This window comes from Tachypleus tridentatus, chromosome 1 (assembly GCF_004210375.1).
Source record: "Tachypleus tridentatus isolate NWPU-2018 chromosome 1, ASM421037v1, whole genome shotgun sequence".
Classification (NCBI taxonomy): domain Eukaryota; kingdom Metazoa; phylum Arthropoda; class Merostomata; order Xiphosura; family Limulidae; genus Tachypleus; species Tachypleus tridentatus.
Genome location: NC_134825.1, coordinates 126,555,066 through 126,569,979, shown reverse-complemented (window position 1 = coordinate 126,569,979; position 14,914 = coordinate 126,555,066). Strand labels below are relative to the sequence as shown.

At 29.3% G+C, this 14,914-nt stretch overlaps 1 protein-coding gene across 2 annotated transcripts in view; it reads left to right on the top strand.

The window, feature by feature from the left end:
• The window catches only part of RPA1 (replication protein A 70), a 33,387-nt gene that overhangs the window by 16,997 nt on the left and 1,476 nt on the right, over window positions 1–14,914 (top strand). For both annotated transcript variants that reach the window (XM_076450123.1, XM_076450114.1), the window contains exons 9-14: window positions 501–696; window positions 1,104–1,243; window positions 3,319–3,388; window positions 7,666–7,815; window positions 8,289–8,416; window positions 9,721–9,834. In XM_076450123.1, coding sequence (XP_076306238.1) covers window positions 501–696; window positions 1,104–1,243; window positions 3,319–3,388; window positions 7,666–7,815; window positions 8,289–8,416; window positions 9,721–9,834 — 798 coding nt within the window. The remainder of the gene's footprint in view (window positions 1–500; window positions 697–1,103; window positions 1,244–3,318; window positions 3,389–7,665; window positions 7,816–8,288; window positions 8,417–9,720; window positions 9,835–14,914) is intronic.

Genomic DNA, 14,914 nt, shown 5'->3' with positions numbered 1-14,914 from the left:
TTAACATCAAATAATCATTTACAATTTTGAAAATGTACCCTTGTAAATTTGAAGGTTTATGGTACTACAAATGGATTTCAGTACATGTGAAGAGCATGACATATTGTAAAGCCTATTGTAAAGTTTTGTGCTTAATAACAAACAAACAGTTTGAAACTGTTTTATTAATGACAACTTTAGCATTTAGCTGGTGTAATGTAATAAAGTATATTACTGAGAAATTTAAAAATCAACACTTCAGTGGTTGCACAGTAACACTAGCAGAATAGACAAGTTTCTGATGTTCACAAATTTTGCTATTGGTCAGTATCAAAATGATGGCTTGTAATAAAACAAATTTAGTTGTTTAATATAGTGATATATGAAGTGTGTGTATTCAATCAAATGGAGATGGTAGTTTTACAAAATTGTCTGCAAAATTTATTATTTGAGCTTTTGCTTTTTAATCATATCTTTACTGTAGTATTTTGAATCACTTTAAACAATTATTCTTCTTGTAGGTGTATTATATCTCAAAAGGTTCATTGAAGACAGCAAATAAACAGTATACTTCTATCAAGAATGACTATGAAATTACTTTTAATGATGAAACTACTGTAATCCCATGCTATGAAAGTGTTAATGTGATTCCAATGTTGCAGTTCAACTTTGTACCAATTAATAATCTAGAACAGGTTGCAAAGGATTCTCTTGTAGGTAAGGATTTAGAATTGTATTGGAGTAATCTTAAAGTTGTTTGGTTTAAAAGCAAAATCCATTTGTAAATGTGCTGAGAAAAATTAAGAAATTTGAAGTACCTAAGGAGTTAAAGTTAAAAGATCTAATAATTTAAATCTCATGAACCATTTAATGTAGTATTTTCTCAGATGTGACTTGTATATTTTATTTTTGTTTTCATTTCAAATGTATGATCAGAAGTAATGGGTTTTTTTTTCTCCTTGTAGTCTCTGAATCTAATTTTTGAAATATGAATTTCACATTGTTTTGTAAAATTTCTTTCAAATTATTGGATTTTGTAATATTTTATTTTACAAAATTGTTTAAAACTATAAGATGAACCTTAATTGTTCATATGCTTAAACATTAAACATCTTTTATAATAGATGTTATAGGTATATGTAAAAGCTCATCAGATGTTCAAACACTGACATCTAAATCCACAAACAAAGAACTGAGAAAACGAGATATTTTCTTAGTTGACCAGTCAGGAACTGAGATTGCTGTAACTTTATGGGCAGCAGAGGTTAGTTTTTTGACATTTTATTGATCATTGACTTTTTATCCTACTGGTTCTATAAAGTTTTATATATGTATTAAATAATTTAAATCGACAACACTGAATATTAAGAAAACAAAGTCTGTATGGAGGTAAATGGTAAAAGTACACCTAAGAGGTTGTAAAATATGTAAACTGTAACTAGACATAAAAGTAAATAAAATATATCAAATGGAGGAAAAATGAATAAAAAACAACAAAAGGGAAAAATTTATATTTAATTCTTTAGTTATTGACCTCTTTCACAACACTAAGCTTATATCAATCATTTATTAGGCAGACAATTTCCCACTATCTACATGAAAGGCAGTAGGAAGTATTACTTTTTAGACTTTTGTCTTGGCTACAGTTTGATTAAAACATGTTTAATAAAAGCTTTCTAAGTAATTTTGTGATCAAGTGCTTTTTATTTTGTATGTAAGACAACGGCATAAAAGTGAACTATATTTTCCAGTTGCTTATCTCACAAGACTTTCGTTCATCATATTACTTGAACAACCATTGAGCTTTTGCTGTATTCTAGGTCAGGAAGTAGAAAACAGTGTGGATATTCTAACACACATTTTTATCTCTTTCAACTATACAAAGGATAAAAGTTATTTAGTAGTAATAAACATTTATTTTTCTTTGTAGTAAAGCCAATTAGGTAATATATGCATTAAAATATCAAAGAAATATTTATTATGTAACATTTATTCACCACTTAAAACTTTTTAAACATTGACTATATAATGTTAGTACTGGTAGGCCTATATTCATGATGATGGGAAACCTACTTAAAGTAAAAATGTGTTCTAAACATATTGAGTGTATAGTGTTAGTAATAGTAGGCCTATGTTTGTGATGAAAAGAAGCCTAAAGATGACCTAAGAAGGTTGAAATGTCCTGTACTTTAGTTTAATTAAAGTTTTAATACCCGTACCAGCAATATACTCAAGACGAGACTTTACTGAAACACTACTTGGTAAGTTTTATTTTGCTTTTATTTCATTGAAGTTAACAAAAAATAAAGAATAAAAAAGACAAACCTTGGTAACAAATTAACATGGATATTGAGCATTCAACATAAACACCACAGTTAGCCTAAGAATAGTTGGGTAAGTTTTGTTGTTAAGTGATGATGTATGTTATTGAGTATTATTAAAAATGAAGTTTAAAAGGATTCTTGACAGAGAGACATAGAGGTAAAGCATTTTAGAAGTAGTGATATCATGTCCATCTAAATATATTGTACAGCATTTAAAGTAAATGAATCTAAACCACACTATTACAAGTTATCCATACATGTCACTCCTACTATGTTTGTAATGCTTATGAGTAAATCCTGTAGGGTATTTTTAAGGCTATAAATAGAACATGACATAGCACAAATGTGCCAGAGTGAACAAAACAACAATGCAGGAACATGGTTACATAGCTTTAGTACGAATTGACAAGAAAGTACATAGCTAGATGATTCAAATACTTGTTTTGTCAAATTGTTTTGGTCATAAAACAAAATTGAAAATGGGAAAAAATGTGTTTTGCATGGCGTAAGAGATTTTGACTAACCACCAGAATTTCAATCAAAGTGTGGGAGAACAGGTAATTAAGAAAATCATTGGTTTGTATATTATATTTCTATGTTATAAATTATGCTAATTATAGCAAATGTTTTGCAATGAGAACACCTAATCCTATGCAAATAAGTCACTTATATTATTGATGTTCAGTGTTTGCAATTTTAAATATAGTGTAATAGTTATCGACTACCATCTTTACACTAGATTCTATGAAAAACCTTAAATTCTTCAAATTCATGAAAATATACTTTTTGGAAAAAAATGCTGTGAAAAACTGGTTCTGAGAAACCATACCTTAATCTGCATCCTGCTGGGAAACAAACCAGTGATATACTGGTTAATCTACACCCTTACATCCTTGTTCAAAAATATGTTTATATTTCTATTCAAGATACACTCATTTTTTTCATGATTTACGTTTTGTTCAGTAAGTCCAGAAATGAATTTCTTCATATAATACTCTCAAACATTGTTTTACAGGCAGAAAATTTTGACAGTAGCACCAACCCTGTAGTGGCTCTGAAGGGTGTAAAAGTTTCAGATTTTAGTGGTGAGCTTTGTTTTTCAAACATATCTTAGGGATATGTGCTTTTTCTCTCTTCTTCATCTTAGTGTACAGATTGTATTTAAGAATAAATTCATTTAGAAAAGATAACTTGGAATATTTCTTCATTTAAATAATTTAAAATATAGCTTTGGTGTTTTAGTCTTTATATTGGACAGTTAGAAGTTTTAGTAATATAATAGATTTATTTTTCAACCTATGACCAAAATATAAAAATAGCTCATCTGATTACATGTCAATAAGACTTCAGTAGCAAGCTTTCTGGTCTGTTTAAAAGTGAAGGGTGCATCTCGCAGAGTATTTGAACTCTTCAAGGTTCATAATGTAAAAAGTTAATTCACTTCAAGTTTTGGTTTTTAATGTGCATATTTTTAGCTATTGGGCCATAGCCATCATCAGGATGAATGGATTATAAGTTTTATAATCAAAATCAGTTCAATCTGATGATAACTGGCACTGTATTTGAAAGCTGGCAGAATGTTAAATAAAAATTTTGGAGTTTACTCTTGTAATGTATTTATAACATTTTGGGACAACATGGAACTTATTGGTTCTATCTTGATTGTTCCATCCTCTAAACTAAAACTATTAACACAGAAATTAAAAAAAAAACTTTAAGCCAGTTCTTTTCATTCATATACTTGTCAAGTTCTTTCTTTAACTTACTTAAATTCAAGACATCTGAAAGCAACCCATTCTAAAGACCAACCATCCTATTAGGAAAATAGTCTAAGCTGAAGAAGACTCCTACCCTGCCAAAATTTGTATTTGTGTCTTATTGTCCTACTGTTCTCACTGTTAAGTATGAAAAAAGATGAGTCAAAACTATCTATTCCTTTTACAATCTTAAACAGTTTGAGAGATTTCAACCTTTCTTAAAATGACAAACCCCTCCATCCCAAGCACCATTCTAGTAACCCTTATCTGAACCCTTTCCAGCAATTAAATAAATACTTATTGACCATAGTTGTTATAACTTTTTTAAACTAAATTCCAATAGGTAAATTGAATGATGCTTTTTTAAACATTAATTAATTTAATCCAATAATATATTTTTAATTTTTACCTTTATAAAGTAAAAACTGTTTTCTAGAAAATTATTATTTTTTGCTTTAAACAATGGTTAAGTTTCGGAACTTAACTTTTTGTTGTGGGACTGTAGTAATGTTTCTTTCTTTAGTTCATTTCTTTCTACAACTTGAAAAACAAAGCTGCATAAAAAATAAATAAATAAGCATGTATTAACAGTGGAATGTATTAACCTAACATTTTAAGTAGTAATGTAAGTTTTTATCTTGTGACTTCTATTGGTACTAGTTACTTTGCTATATGGAACTTCAGAACTTTAGTCAAGTTAACATTTCATTGGAATTACTATCAATGAATGCACAGTCAAACTCTGTTTCAGGATTGTAATTAATATGGTTTATTTCATCATGTGAATTACAATAATTGCTCACAATCTTCTAGATACTTTAAGTGAGTATTGTTTATTAAAGTTATTTGAAGTTTTAGGAACAAAACTATTTGTAAAATGGGCACAGTTCTAAAAAAGTTGGTTATTGATAAACACCAGTTTCAGAATTGCAATGTTGATTAAATAACATAGTATGTAAAAATAGCAGACTAGATTCTTGTTCACATTTAATAGCAAATTCTATACTTGATTTTATTATCAGAATATTTTTAAAAAATCTTCATTGTGATTGATTGAAAAATAATAAATGTTCAATTAACTTTTTTGCTGCCAAATTATTATTTTTAACTATTGCTGACTGCCATATTCATTTTGCCTGTGCAAATGAACACATAAACATGAAATTTTCAGCATTTCGAATGTACGTAGTTAGGTAGCTAGTCCTGTTCAAACATCTCAATTTCTTCTAGAATGCCACTGGACATCCTGTTCTGAACTGGTTGATAGTTCAGTTCAGGTGGGGGACTGTACCTGGGATGGAATTCCTGAACTGCTTCCTCAGGCCCTTCCTTGAACTGTAGTCATTCTTTCCTGTGATTTTGCTGACTTTCCCATGGTAGTGGAATCACCACCTCAGGGTTTTAACTATGTCCATTATCTTGGTTGCTTCCAATGTGCTTTGTTTTCTTGGTCTACTTTCTTCACCACTGTCTTCCAAGTCTTCTTCTGAGCTTTCATACTCGATACAATCATTCCCTGAGTCCAAATCATGCTTAATTAATTCCAAAACTTGAGCTGCAGTGAATGATGAATGCCTACACGAAGCCATCTTATAACTTTGTTGACAAAAATATTCCCATTTTTTGTGTCCTGAAGATAATGTTAATCATGTGATCGAATTCATGAATATGTTAATAGTCCAAAATAAACATCTAAGGCTTGTAAATATTAACACTTCTACGAAAAGACGTTTCTAGTCCTGATTTCTCCAAGCCCGTTTCCCTGGCTGTGGTTTCGCTAGATAGTAGATAGGGACAGTGGGAATCTCGTTAATCCATTCATTAATGGATTTAAATGGCAATTTCATTTAAATACAAAATTATTAGCCTAATATTAATAACCTTTCAAGTTGCTCTGGGGTCTATTAGGCCCCACTTTTCGTAGGAGTGTTAAGTGGGAGCTTTGCATTTACCTGTAAAGTGGTGCTATCTATTGAATAAAGAAGACACTATAAAAGTTCAACTGTCGTCATAAATGGCACAAAGCCATAGGATTGACTACAGTTGAATTTGACAGCCAAAGAGTTAATTTATTTTTTATCTAATAAAGTGACCTAAATTCTACAGTTAGTCACTGTTCTTCTTAAATGTTTAAAATAAGCAGGTGCAAGCTTAGATACTATGCTTGACAAAACCAGTGTGATAATAAATTGTTCCATTAACTGTAATATGTGGTTTAAGTACTAATATTTGACACTAGTTGTCTTGGAGGAATTTATAGCTTATAAATTTTGTGCAAACCTTTCATTATTCCAGCATCAAAATAAATTGGTCTGATTTACTTGTGAACTTTTTTTAAACTACAAAACATATAATAATTTTGTTTTTGTTGTAGATCTTGGATCTTTATTCAACTTTAATGTGTACTATAATTTATCATATAGTTAACTTCTTAATGCATTATTCTGAAGTGTTAATTTATATATATATAATTAATATACTTAAACTCATTGTTATGTGGTTGAGGAAAACAAAAACAACTGTATTATTCACAAATATTTTATGGCTATTATGGTTTCACCAGTAAAGGAATTGTTTGGCACAGATGAAATATTTGTGAAATATACAGTTGTCTATATTTTCTCTGGTTTTGTTGTAACTAATATTTTCCTTATTCAGTAAGAGCTTTATATTCTTTCAACATGTTGTGGGAAATCATTCATGAATTATAGTTGTGAAAAGAAAGCAGTACCAGTACCAATATGAGAATGAGGAAAGTTTTTCAAACTGTAATGTTTTGGGAACAAATCTATGTGCTAATATTAGTTCTGTTTTCACCTTTTTATTATGTTAATAAATAAAAAGATTAAAAATGAACAATATAATTAAGTTTATTTATCAGTAAGTTCCCATATTGTGTGTGTGATAGTTATAATTTTCTCAATTATGTGCTTTCTTAAAATAAAACTATTTTATCAACAAAAATATTTTTATTAGTTTTTTAGGCATGACATTGATAATAAGTTAGTTTACCTATATTGTGGAGAAGTAATTTGTAACACAGATCTTTATATGAATAGTTAGAATTAGTGACATTTCTTATTCTTTGTGAAATTAAGTTGTATTTTAACTTTAGGTTAGGATAAAGTAGAGTTGTTATTGGAAATGTAAATTATTACAAATATGTACAAATTTAAAAAGTTTCAAGGGCAAAATTGCATCATAGTATGTCCAAAAGCACTCTAAAACTAATTATTTATACAATGCCTTTTTTGTTGTTGTTGAAAGGTAGCAGAAGTTAGATTTTATCAATCATTTTTTGTGTTTGGAACTCTTAAAAATGTCAGTATTTTTTTTATTTAGGGTTACTTTTATGAAATATTGTTATTATACCTACTGCTATGTCTTAAGTCTGAAATACTAAATAATATTGATAACACTAATCTTATTTCAAATTATTTTTAGTAAAAATTCACATCACTATTTCTTTATCTGTTGTAGACAGTCTAACAAAAGATGAAAATTATAACATTGTTTTAAAATTCTTTTCTGGTTCATTGTTATTTACTTACATAATTTACAGCATAGAAAAGTATTGAATAAAATTGACAAGCTATTATTCTTAGGTTGCACTCTTACAACTGTTAGTGCAACTGGTGTGCAGATAAATCCAGATATTAAAGAAGCCCATGCCCTACGAGGATGGTATGATCGTGAAGGACAACACATTCAGACTCAGTTGATTTCAGGAAAACCTGGTGCAGGCGGAATGACCGGCAAGATAACATTAATACTATTGTTGTAATCAATGATACTTCTAACTTTCACTTATAGCAGTTTTATGCATATTGGTTATATTTAACTTGATGTATGTCAAGCAAATATATTGGTATGTTGTGATTGAGTACATGTTGGTAATTATAAACTTTAATGTTGCTGATACTCCATTTCTTTTTTCACTTCATTGGTGTTAGTATTGAACTTGGTTCTGTTAGGTGTGTTTGCATATTAGTAGTTTTCACTGCTGGCGTAATGTGTGCTTACTTGCAGTGTATGGCACTGTCGTGCATGTTTGATTCTACTGATAGGACAGTTGTATGTATATAATTGTTTTTAATTCTTACATGCTACATGTATAACAAATTTAACATTAGTTGTTTTTTTAATCAATTTGTTTTAGTTATTAATGGTAAAAAAAAGAAAGAAAAAGAAAGCAACATTTTTGTTTCTCTGACATGCTTGGATTCAGGTGCTGGAGCAAACTGGAAAACATTTGCTCAAGCAAAAGCAGAAATGTTGGGTGCTGGAGAGAAAGCAGACTACTACACAGCTAAAGCTTCTGTTGTGATGATTCGGAAGGAAAACTGCATGTACAGGGTGAGCAATTAGATCTGTGTTGAAGGAAGCCTAGAACTGGCTAGATTTTTTTCATAGTTAATTTTTAATATAGCATATAGAAGATTGTAATTAGCTATTTTTGTTATATATATTGACCTCTTAAGGTTTTATTAATGGGCTTTTGACAAATAGTAATGATGTTCGATTTTCTGCACACACAACATTTTTTAATGATATAATGAATAAAATGTGTAATATAAATTATAGTGTGTATGTTTTATATCAAGTTATGCATTTGGTCTGAGAAAGAGGTTTGTATTTTCCTTGTCGGTGATGAAATTAAAGAAAAATTACTTGGGTAATAAAGATGGAAGTTGACTGCTGAGTGTAACAGGAGATCTCTCTTTGCTGTCAGGGGTCAGGACTTAAATAGAGAGAAGCTGTACTTTAGAGATGCTATCTTTATAATGCTCGTTTCATAATAATAAAGGGCATCCTCAATAGCTGTAACACTTGAAATTCTTTTAGACAGGATTAGAGTAAATTAATCTGTGAAACTTTTTTCTCCTTTTTTATTAGTTATATTTTTGTGAATCAGGCAGTACCATGCTTGGGGTATGTGTTTACCCAATTTAGTTTCATTAGTCATAAGGATCTTTACCAGCCTACCCCCAAATTTAAACTCTCTTAGGCTGAATTAGATTAAAGTATGTGACCTTGGGCATGGCCAAACACACCATACAAAAGTGTTTGACCTCCTCAGGTCAAAACTGTTATTAGAGCTGAAATTGGTCAAGATATGACAGAACTGTGAGCTGAAACTTTGTACTTGAAAATGAGCCATTCTATTAGCTGCTATGTTGCAACTGATAAAAGCAGTTTAAAAATGTATGTTTGCCCTTGGCCCCTTCTAGGACATAGATGTGTCACATTTTCTCTTTCACCATGGCATTTTGTCTCAATTGCAGTAGTTGTTTTGAACATGCATAAATATAAATGTTAAGCATTCTTTTTCTTCTTGTATTGAAATTACACTCCCAGCTCACCAGGCTAACTTGAAAGGGCAGTATGGGCTTAGTATATTATAATATACAGTTTTTAAAAGAGTTGAGAAACAGTCACATTTAATAAGTTCATTTTGACTCTAGTTGTAATGGTCAAAACATGTCATCTATATAAAATTATTGTATGTATACCCTTAGATATTTATATAGCATGGAGTGATGATAAACTATAGAGCTTTTATCATAAGGAGTGTTCTTTCTTTAGTCTTTTTAATTTTTTACTTGTATTCTTCAATGTTAAAAAAAGAAAGGTTTCTAGTGAGAATTCTTAATTTACAGGCTTGTCCACGAGAAGGGTGCCAGAAAAAGGTAATTGATATGAATAATGGCTTGTACCGATGTGAAAAATGCCAGTGTGAATATCCAAACTACAAGTGGAGATTGCTGTTACAGGTAAAATAAAACTGGTAAATGATAAGGTAAATTGTTATCCAGTCTTCATGCTGTACATTTAAGTTGAAATTTTGTTGTTTCTAATAGAATATCTTTGTTCATGAGCAATTTGTTTTGAAGTTAAATGTTCCTAAATATAATTCATATAAATGAGGTTTAACTATTTGCAATAGAGTTAATATAATCAACTGACATCATAACCACCTCTGTACTTGTTAGTTTCCATGCCATAACTTTTAATACACTTTATATATCTTCACAAAATCTGGCAGCTTTGGTAAACATTACAAGTCTTTTGTATACTAGTCTGAATGCTGATATTTACATAAAGATTAAAAATACTTCATTTTAAATTTTATTTGCATAATTTATGAAACCTAAATAAATTTCAAACTTTTTCTCCAATAAAACTTTATCATCTATTATTATCTCTACCTTAACTTTATATGAGGTTATTCAATTTGACTGACATCATAGCCACTAAAATATAATAGAAGCAAATCTAAATTACCCTTTTTTCTTTCTTGAATAAGTTAATATTCTACAGTGAAACTGCATTTACCTTAATAGCTTTAAACTCATAATAGTATACAATATTGTTTTATTTCCCTTTGAATTGTCTAAGTTATTATTCTTACCATTATAAGTCATAAAATAGTTTGACAAACTTAAGTTGATGTTGCATTATTGAATTACATTATTCATGAGCATAACTCGTGAAAATGTTTTTCTAATATAAGTGTTATGATTATTACTAATTACATCTAATCTAACCTTAATCAACATAAAATAAGAAACTTTTACATTTTTGTTACTTTTATAATAAAGAATAGACCTCAAAACAAGTAAAAAAAAAGTATTTGTTAATGACACTTAACCCTACTTTTGTATACTAATGGTAGCACTGCACTAAATTTTATTTTAATTACTAATAAAACAAAGAATGCAAAATAATACCTAGCAAAAAACACTTTCCCTTTTTCTTTTTTAAACTTTCTATCTATTCTACAAGAGCCATTAGAAGTTCATCTAAACTTGTCGGTGTTTCCTGTGAGAATAAAGGTTGAACTGGAAGAAACTGATAAATCTCTGTACAGAAAACAATGAAATATAATACTTGAAAATGTTGGCTATCTACTTGGTTATAAATTATACAAGTATTGAACAGGAAAGAACCATTAGCAGTTTCTGAAAGAGTAAGTAACAGGTGAGTGTGACAAGAAGAGTCTGAATTTTTATTTGATGGCTCTGTAACCAAATAAGATTGTGATCTATAAAAATTATGCTTTGCTTGATTGATGGAAATATAAGTAATTTATGTTTTCATACTTCTTGGAGAGCTAGTTACAAATTCTAGAAAAGTAGAGATGCCTAGAAAGCAAATACCACAATTCTTCCAGTGAAATTCAAAATTTTTGTTTCTTTAATATTGCCCTATAAAAGCAAAAACATAACTTGTATACTATTGAAATATGAATTATTGGTTACATTTTTATACTATGTTTATAGGTATACCATAATAATATATATAAAGTAGTATATTCAATATTTATAACTCACAAGAACCTCATTACATGCACAAAATTTATTAATTATTTCTAATTAAGAAGAAATTTGTTTTTCCTATAGATGCATTTTTGAAATTAACCCTTTCTTCCTGGGTATCCTTTACTATGCATGACAAAATTTTATTAAATTACTTTGTTATTATTAATTAGTATGACATAAAATCTTATCTAATAATTCATATTTTAGTATAATATAAGTTTTAACTTCCTAATTCTACAAGGAAATATTTTAAATCATAAATTTCCCCTAATGTAGTGCACATATTTTCCCTAGAGATCTTGTTTTCTCTATTTTATCCTCTACCCCTTGAAAAAGTATGAAATTGAATGTCAGTTATTGTAGAATCATCATTGCTCAGGCAAACCACAATTGTTATAGTTTTCGGCTTTATTTGGTTACAGAGCTATTGAGAAGAAAATCAGATTCCTCCTGTCTCATGCTCTCTTTTAGAATTTATTAGTTCTCTCTTACATACAATTATATATTGCCTATAAAAAGTCAGTTTTCTTCTATCAAATGATGTATAACATTATGTTTTAAACAGATAAGTGTAAATTTTGCTCAGTGTAACAATGTTACCATGATAAACTTAACAAGTAGCTTGGATGAATTTGTAACAGCTCTTGTTCCATTGTTAAAAACTAAAATATTTGAGCAAAGGGAAATTGTCTACTTTTTGCATGTTACTAGTCTATATTCTTTGATGCATCATTTAATTAAATAAAAATCATTTAGTGCATTACTACCATAAGCATAAAATAGTAGGCTTACGTGCCCTTGACAATCAACAGCAATAACAAAAAAGATTAGGTAAATACTTTATTTCTTGTTTATATTTATTTTTTTTATTATTATTACTATAAAAATACCTAAAATCTTAAGGTAGGGATCTTTTTAAGTTAGTTAAGATTAGGTAAAATAAATAATAGTAATATAATAAAAATGTTTCACAAGACATGCACACAACTAGAATATAGATAATTTGAGCTGCATGCACCCAGAGTGATTTGGAACTTGTAATAGTAGTTATAAAGGGCAATGAGACAAAATTTAAATATAAACAGATTGTTATGAGCTTAAAGCTACTTGGGATAGATGAGTGTAATAATGAAGTTGAAAACTCAATAATACAAAACATTTTATTTACAAGGTTCGAATGTTTTGGAATAACTTATTCCATCTTCACTGAAAACTCAAAATCATGTTACTAAGATGATTATATCTAAAATTTATAACAAAATTGTTAGTTTACTTAGTTATGCTATGAATGCAGAAGTTTAGGTACTTGAGCCTTGCCCTTAAGTAGGTATTTAATGCAATGACTGGGTCTATGTACTATTCTGAGCTGAATTTGATAGTAATTTTTTATAGTGAAAAGTTGTTTTTGTAGGAGGGTAATTTCTTCATGTAAAATAAAATCTGAGATTAAAATTCTGTTTAACAATGATATAACTGGATTACATTTGAAAACATGGATAAACCTATTGAAATTAATGTAGAGGCCAGTTAAGTTTTTTTATGATAAACAAAGGTAGAAACATGCTTAACTTCTTTGGTAATCCTGATGTCTGGAAACAATAAATCATTATTTTCTTAAGTTCAACTGTGAATTTGATATTAGTGTTGGGAGTTAAAGTGAGAAAGGAACTTGGAAATGCAGTTTGATTATTGAAACAGCTGATTATAGTTAATTTTGAAAAACTGAACCAGTACTTCCAGTGTCAACACATCAAACAATGATACAGTGGAAAAGTTTTTTATAAACCAAATTAAAAACATTACTATTTCCTCATTGTACAGATATAATTGCTGTCTTCCTACTTCTCCATTAAACAATGTTGAACTGGAAGCCTTTTAAAACTGTCTACAAACAGGCATTATTTTCACTAAGCCAGACAAAGGGAATGTCATAAAACTGATTGAGATAAACCAACAGCTTAATGACCCTTGTAAATAGATTAAAATCAAAAAATGATGTAGGTTTTTCATCTTTGACCTTTAAGATACGAGATTCTGTGTTTTTTCAAGACCTTTAAAAGTTGAAGTATTATCTCTGAAATGCCTTTTCAACAAATTGTCCCATGTGGCACCAAACCTAGTATATTCTTTATGGCCTACCTGAAGTATACAAAACTAGATATCCTCTTTGCCTATTCTCTCAGCTGTAAGCTCTTGCAACTACAAACTGTCTAAATTTATTGTTCCTATTGTTAGATGCCTTGCTTTAAATGAATTTGACTACTATTTTTTTTTACCTTTGTTTCTGAAATATACAAAATTCCCTCTACAGATCAATATGATATGGCCAGTTTTGGTAGTGAATCTCTATATACCAGTATATCCATTGATGAAACTTTAATTGTGGACCTTTCCCACAAACACTGAACAGTGTCTTGATTTCCCTCGTAAATAATTCTTAGAACTTTTGTAATTTTCAAGTTACACCATTTCTTCTTTAATGGCATCATTTTTGACAAAGTAAATGGAACTGCCATGGGATCTCTGCTGGGTCCAGCAGTAGCCAAAAATATAATATGCAGACTTAGCCTCTGCCTTAAACATTTATTTTGGTATGAAAGTCATGTATATTCAGGAGTATTTCACAGAACCAGCTTTCCATTACATAAACCTAGCCACTCATCCACTTGTTGACATTCTGAAACAACAGGTCACAATGTCATTTAACAAGTCCTCTATCATCACTACATGATCTTCAGACCTTGACTTCCAAATTAAAGAAAGTCTACTCGTAGATCCCTACCCTTAACAATTCACAAAACTGTTTTAGATTTAAAATTGTTTTAAACTTTCACACTTAATTCAGCTGTTGTGTAATATACTTACAAACATTTTGTCCATTAATTTACCACTTTTCTTAAGTAAACTAATGATTAAGTTGTATTTCAGAATGGCAAGTGTGGGTACTAACATTTTTATTGATAAGCAGAGAACAATGTTTCGACCTTCCTAGGTTATGTTCAGGTTGACAAAGGGAGTTTGCAACTGACTGTTGCTGAACACTTCTTAGGGACAAGAGTATAAACGGGTACAGGATTGTAGGGGCATTACAGTTGGATGTTAGGTTATTAATTAGTATAGGTATAAAGGTGTTCCTTTATATTGGTTTCAATTGTTGTATAATGATTAAGTTATTATAATTTTAGTAATAATTATCTTTTAACACAATTTTCAGGCTTCACTGAAGATAAAATAAGTTATTCCAAAACATTCGAACCTTGTAAATAAAATGTTTCCTGTTTTATTGATTGTCTTCATCATTATTAAACTTCAGTTTCACCATCATGAATCCATTGCTAGTTATAAGTGAATATAGTTTCATGTTGCAACTTGAAGTCATTTTAAAAAGAAACAAAAGTATAATTTAGTTTTTTGTGGCTATGAAGTCAGTCAAATCCCATTTAGAGATAGGGAAAATATTGGATAAAATAAAGTTTTACTAAAAAACAATGTATTTAGGAGGTTTTAAGGAATACACAAAGTAAATTTAAGA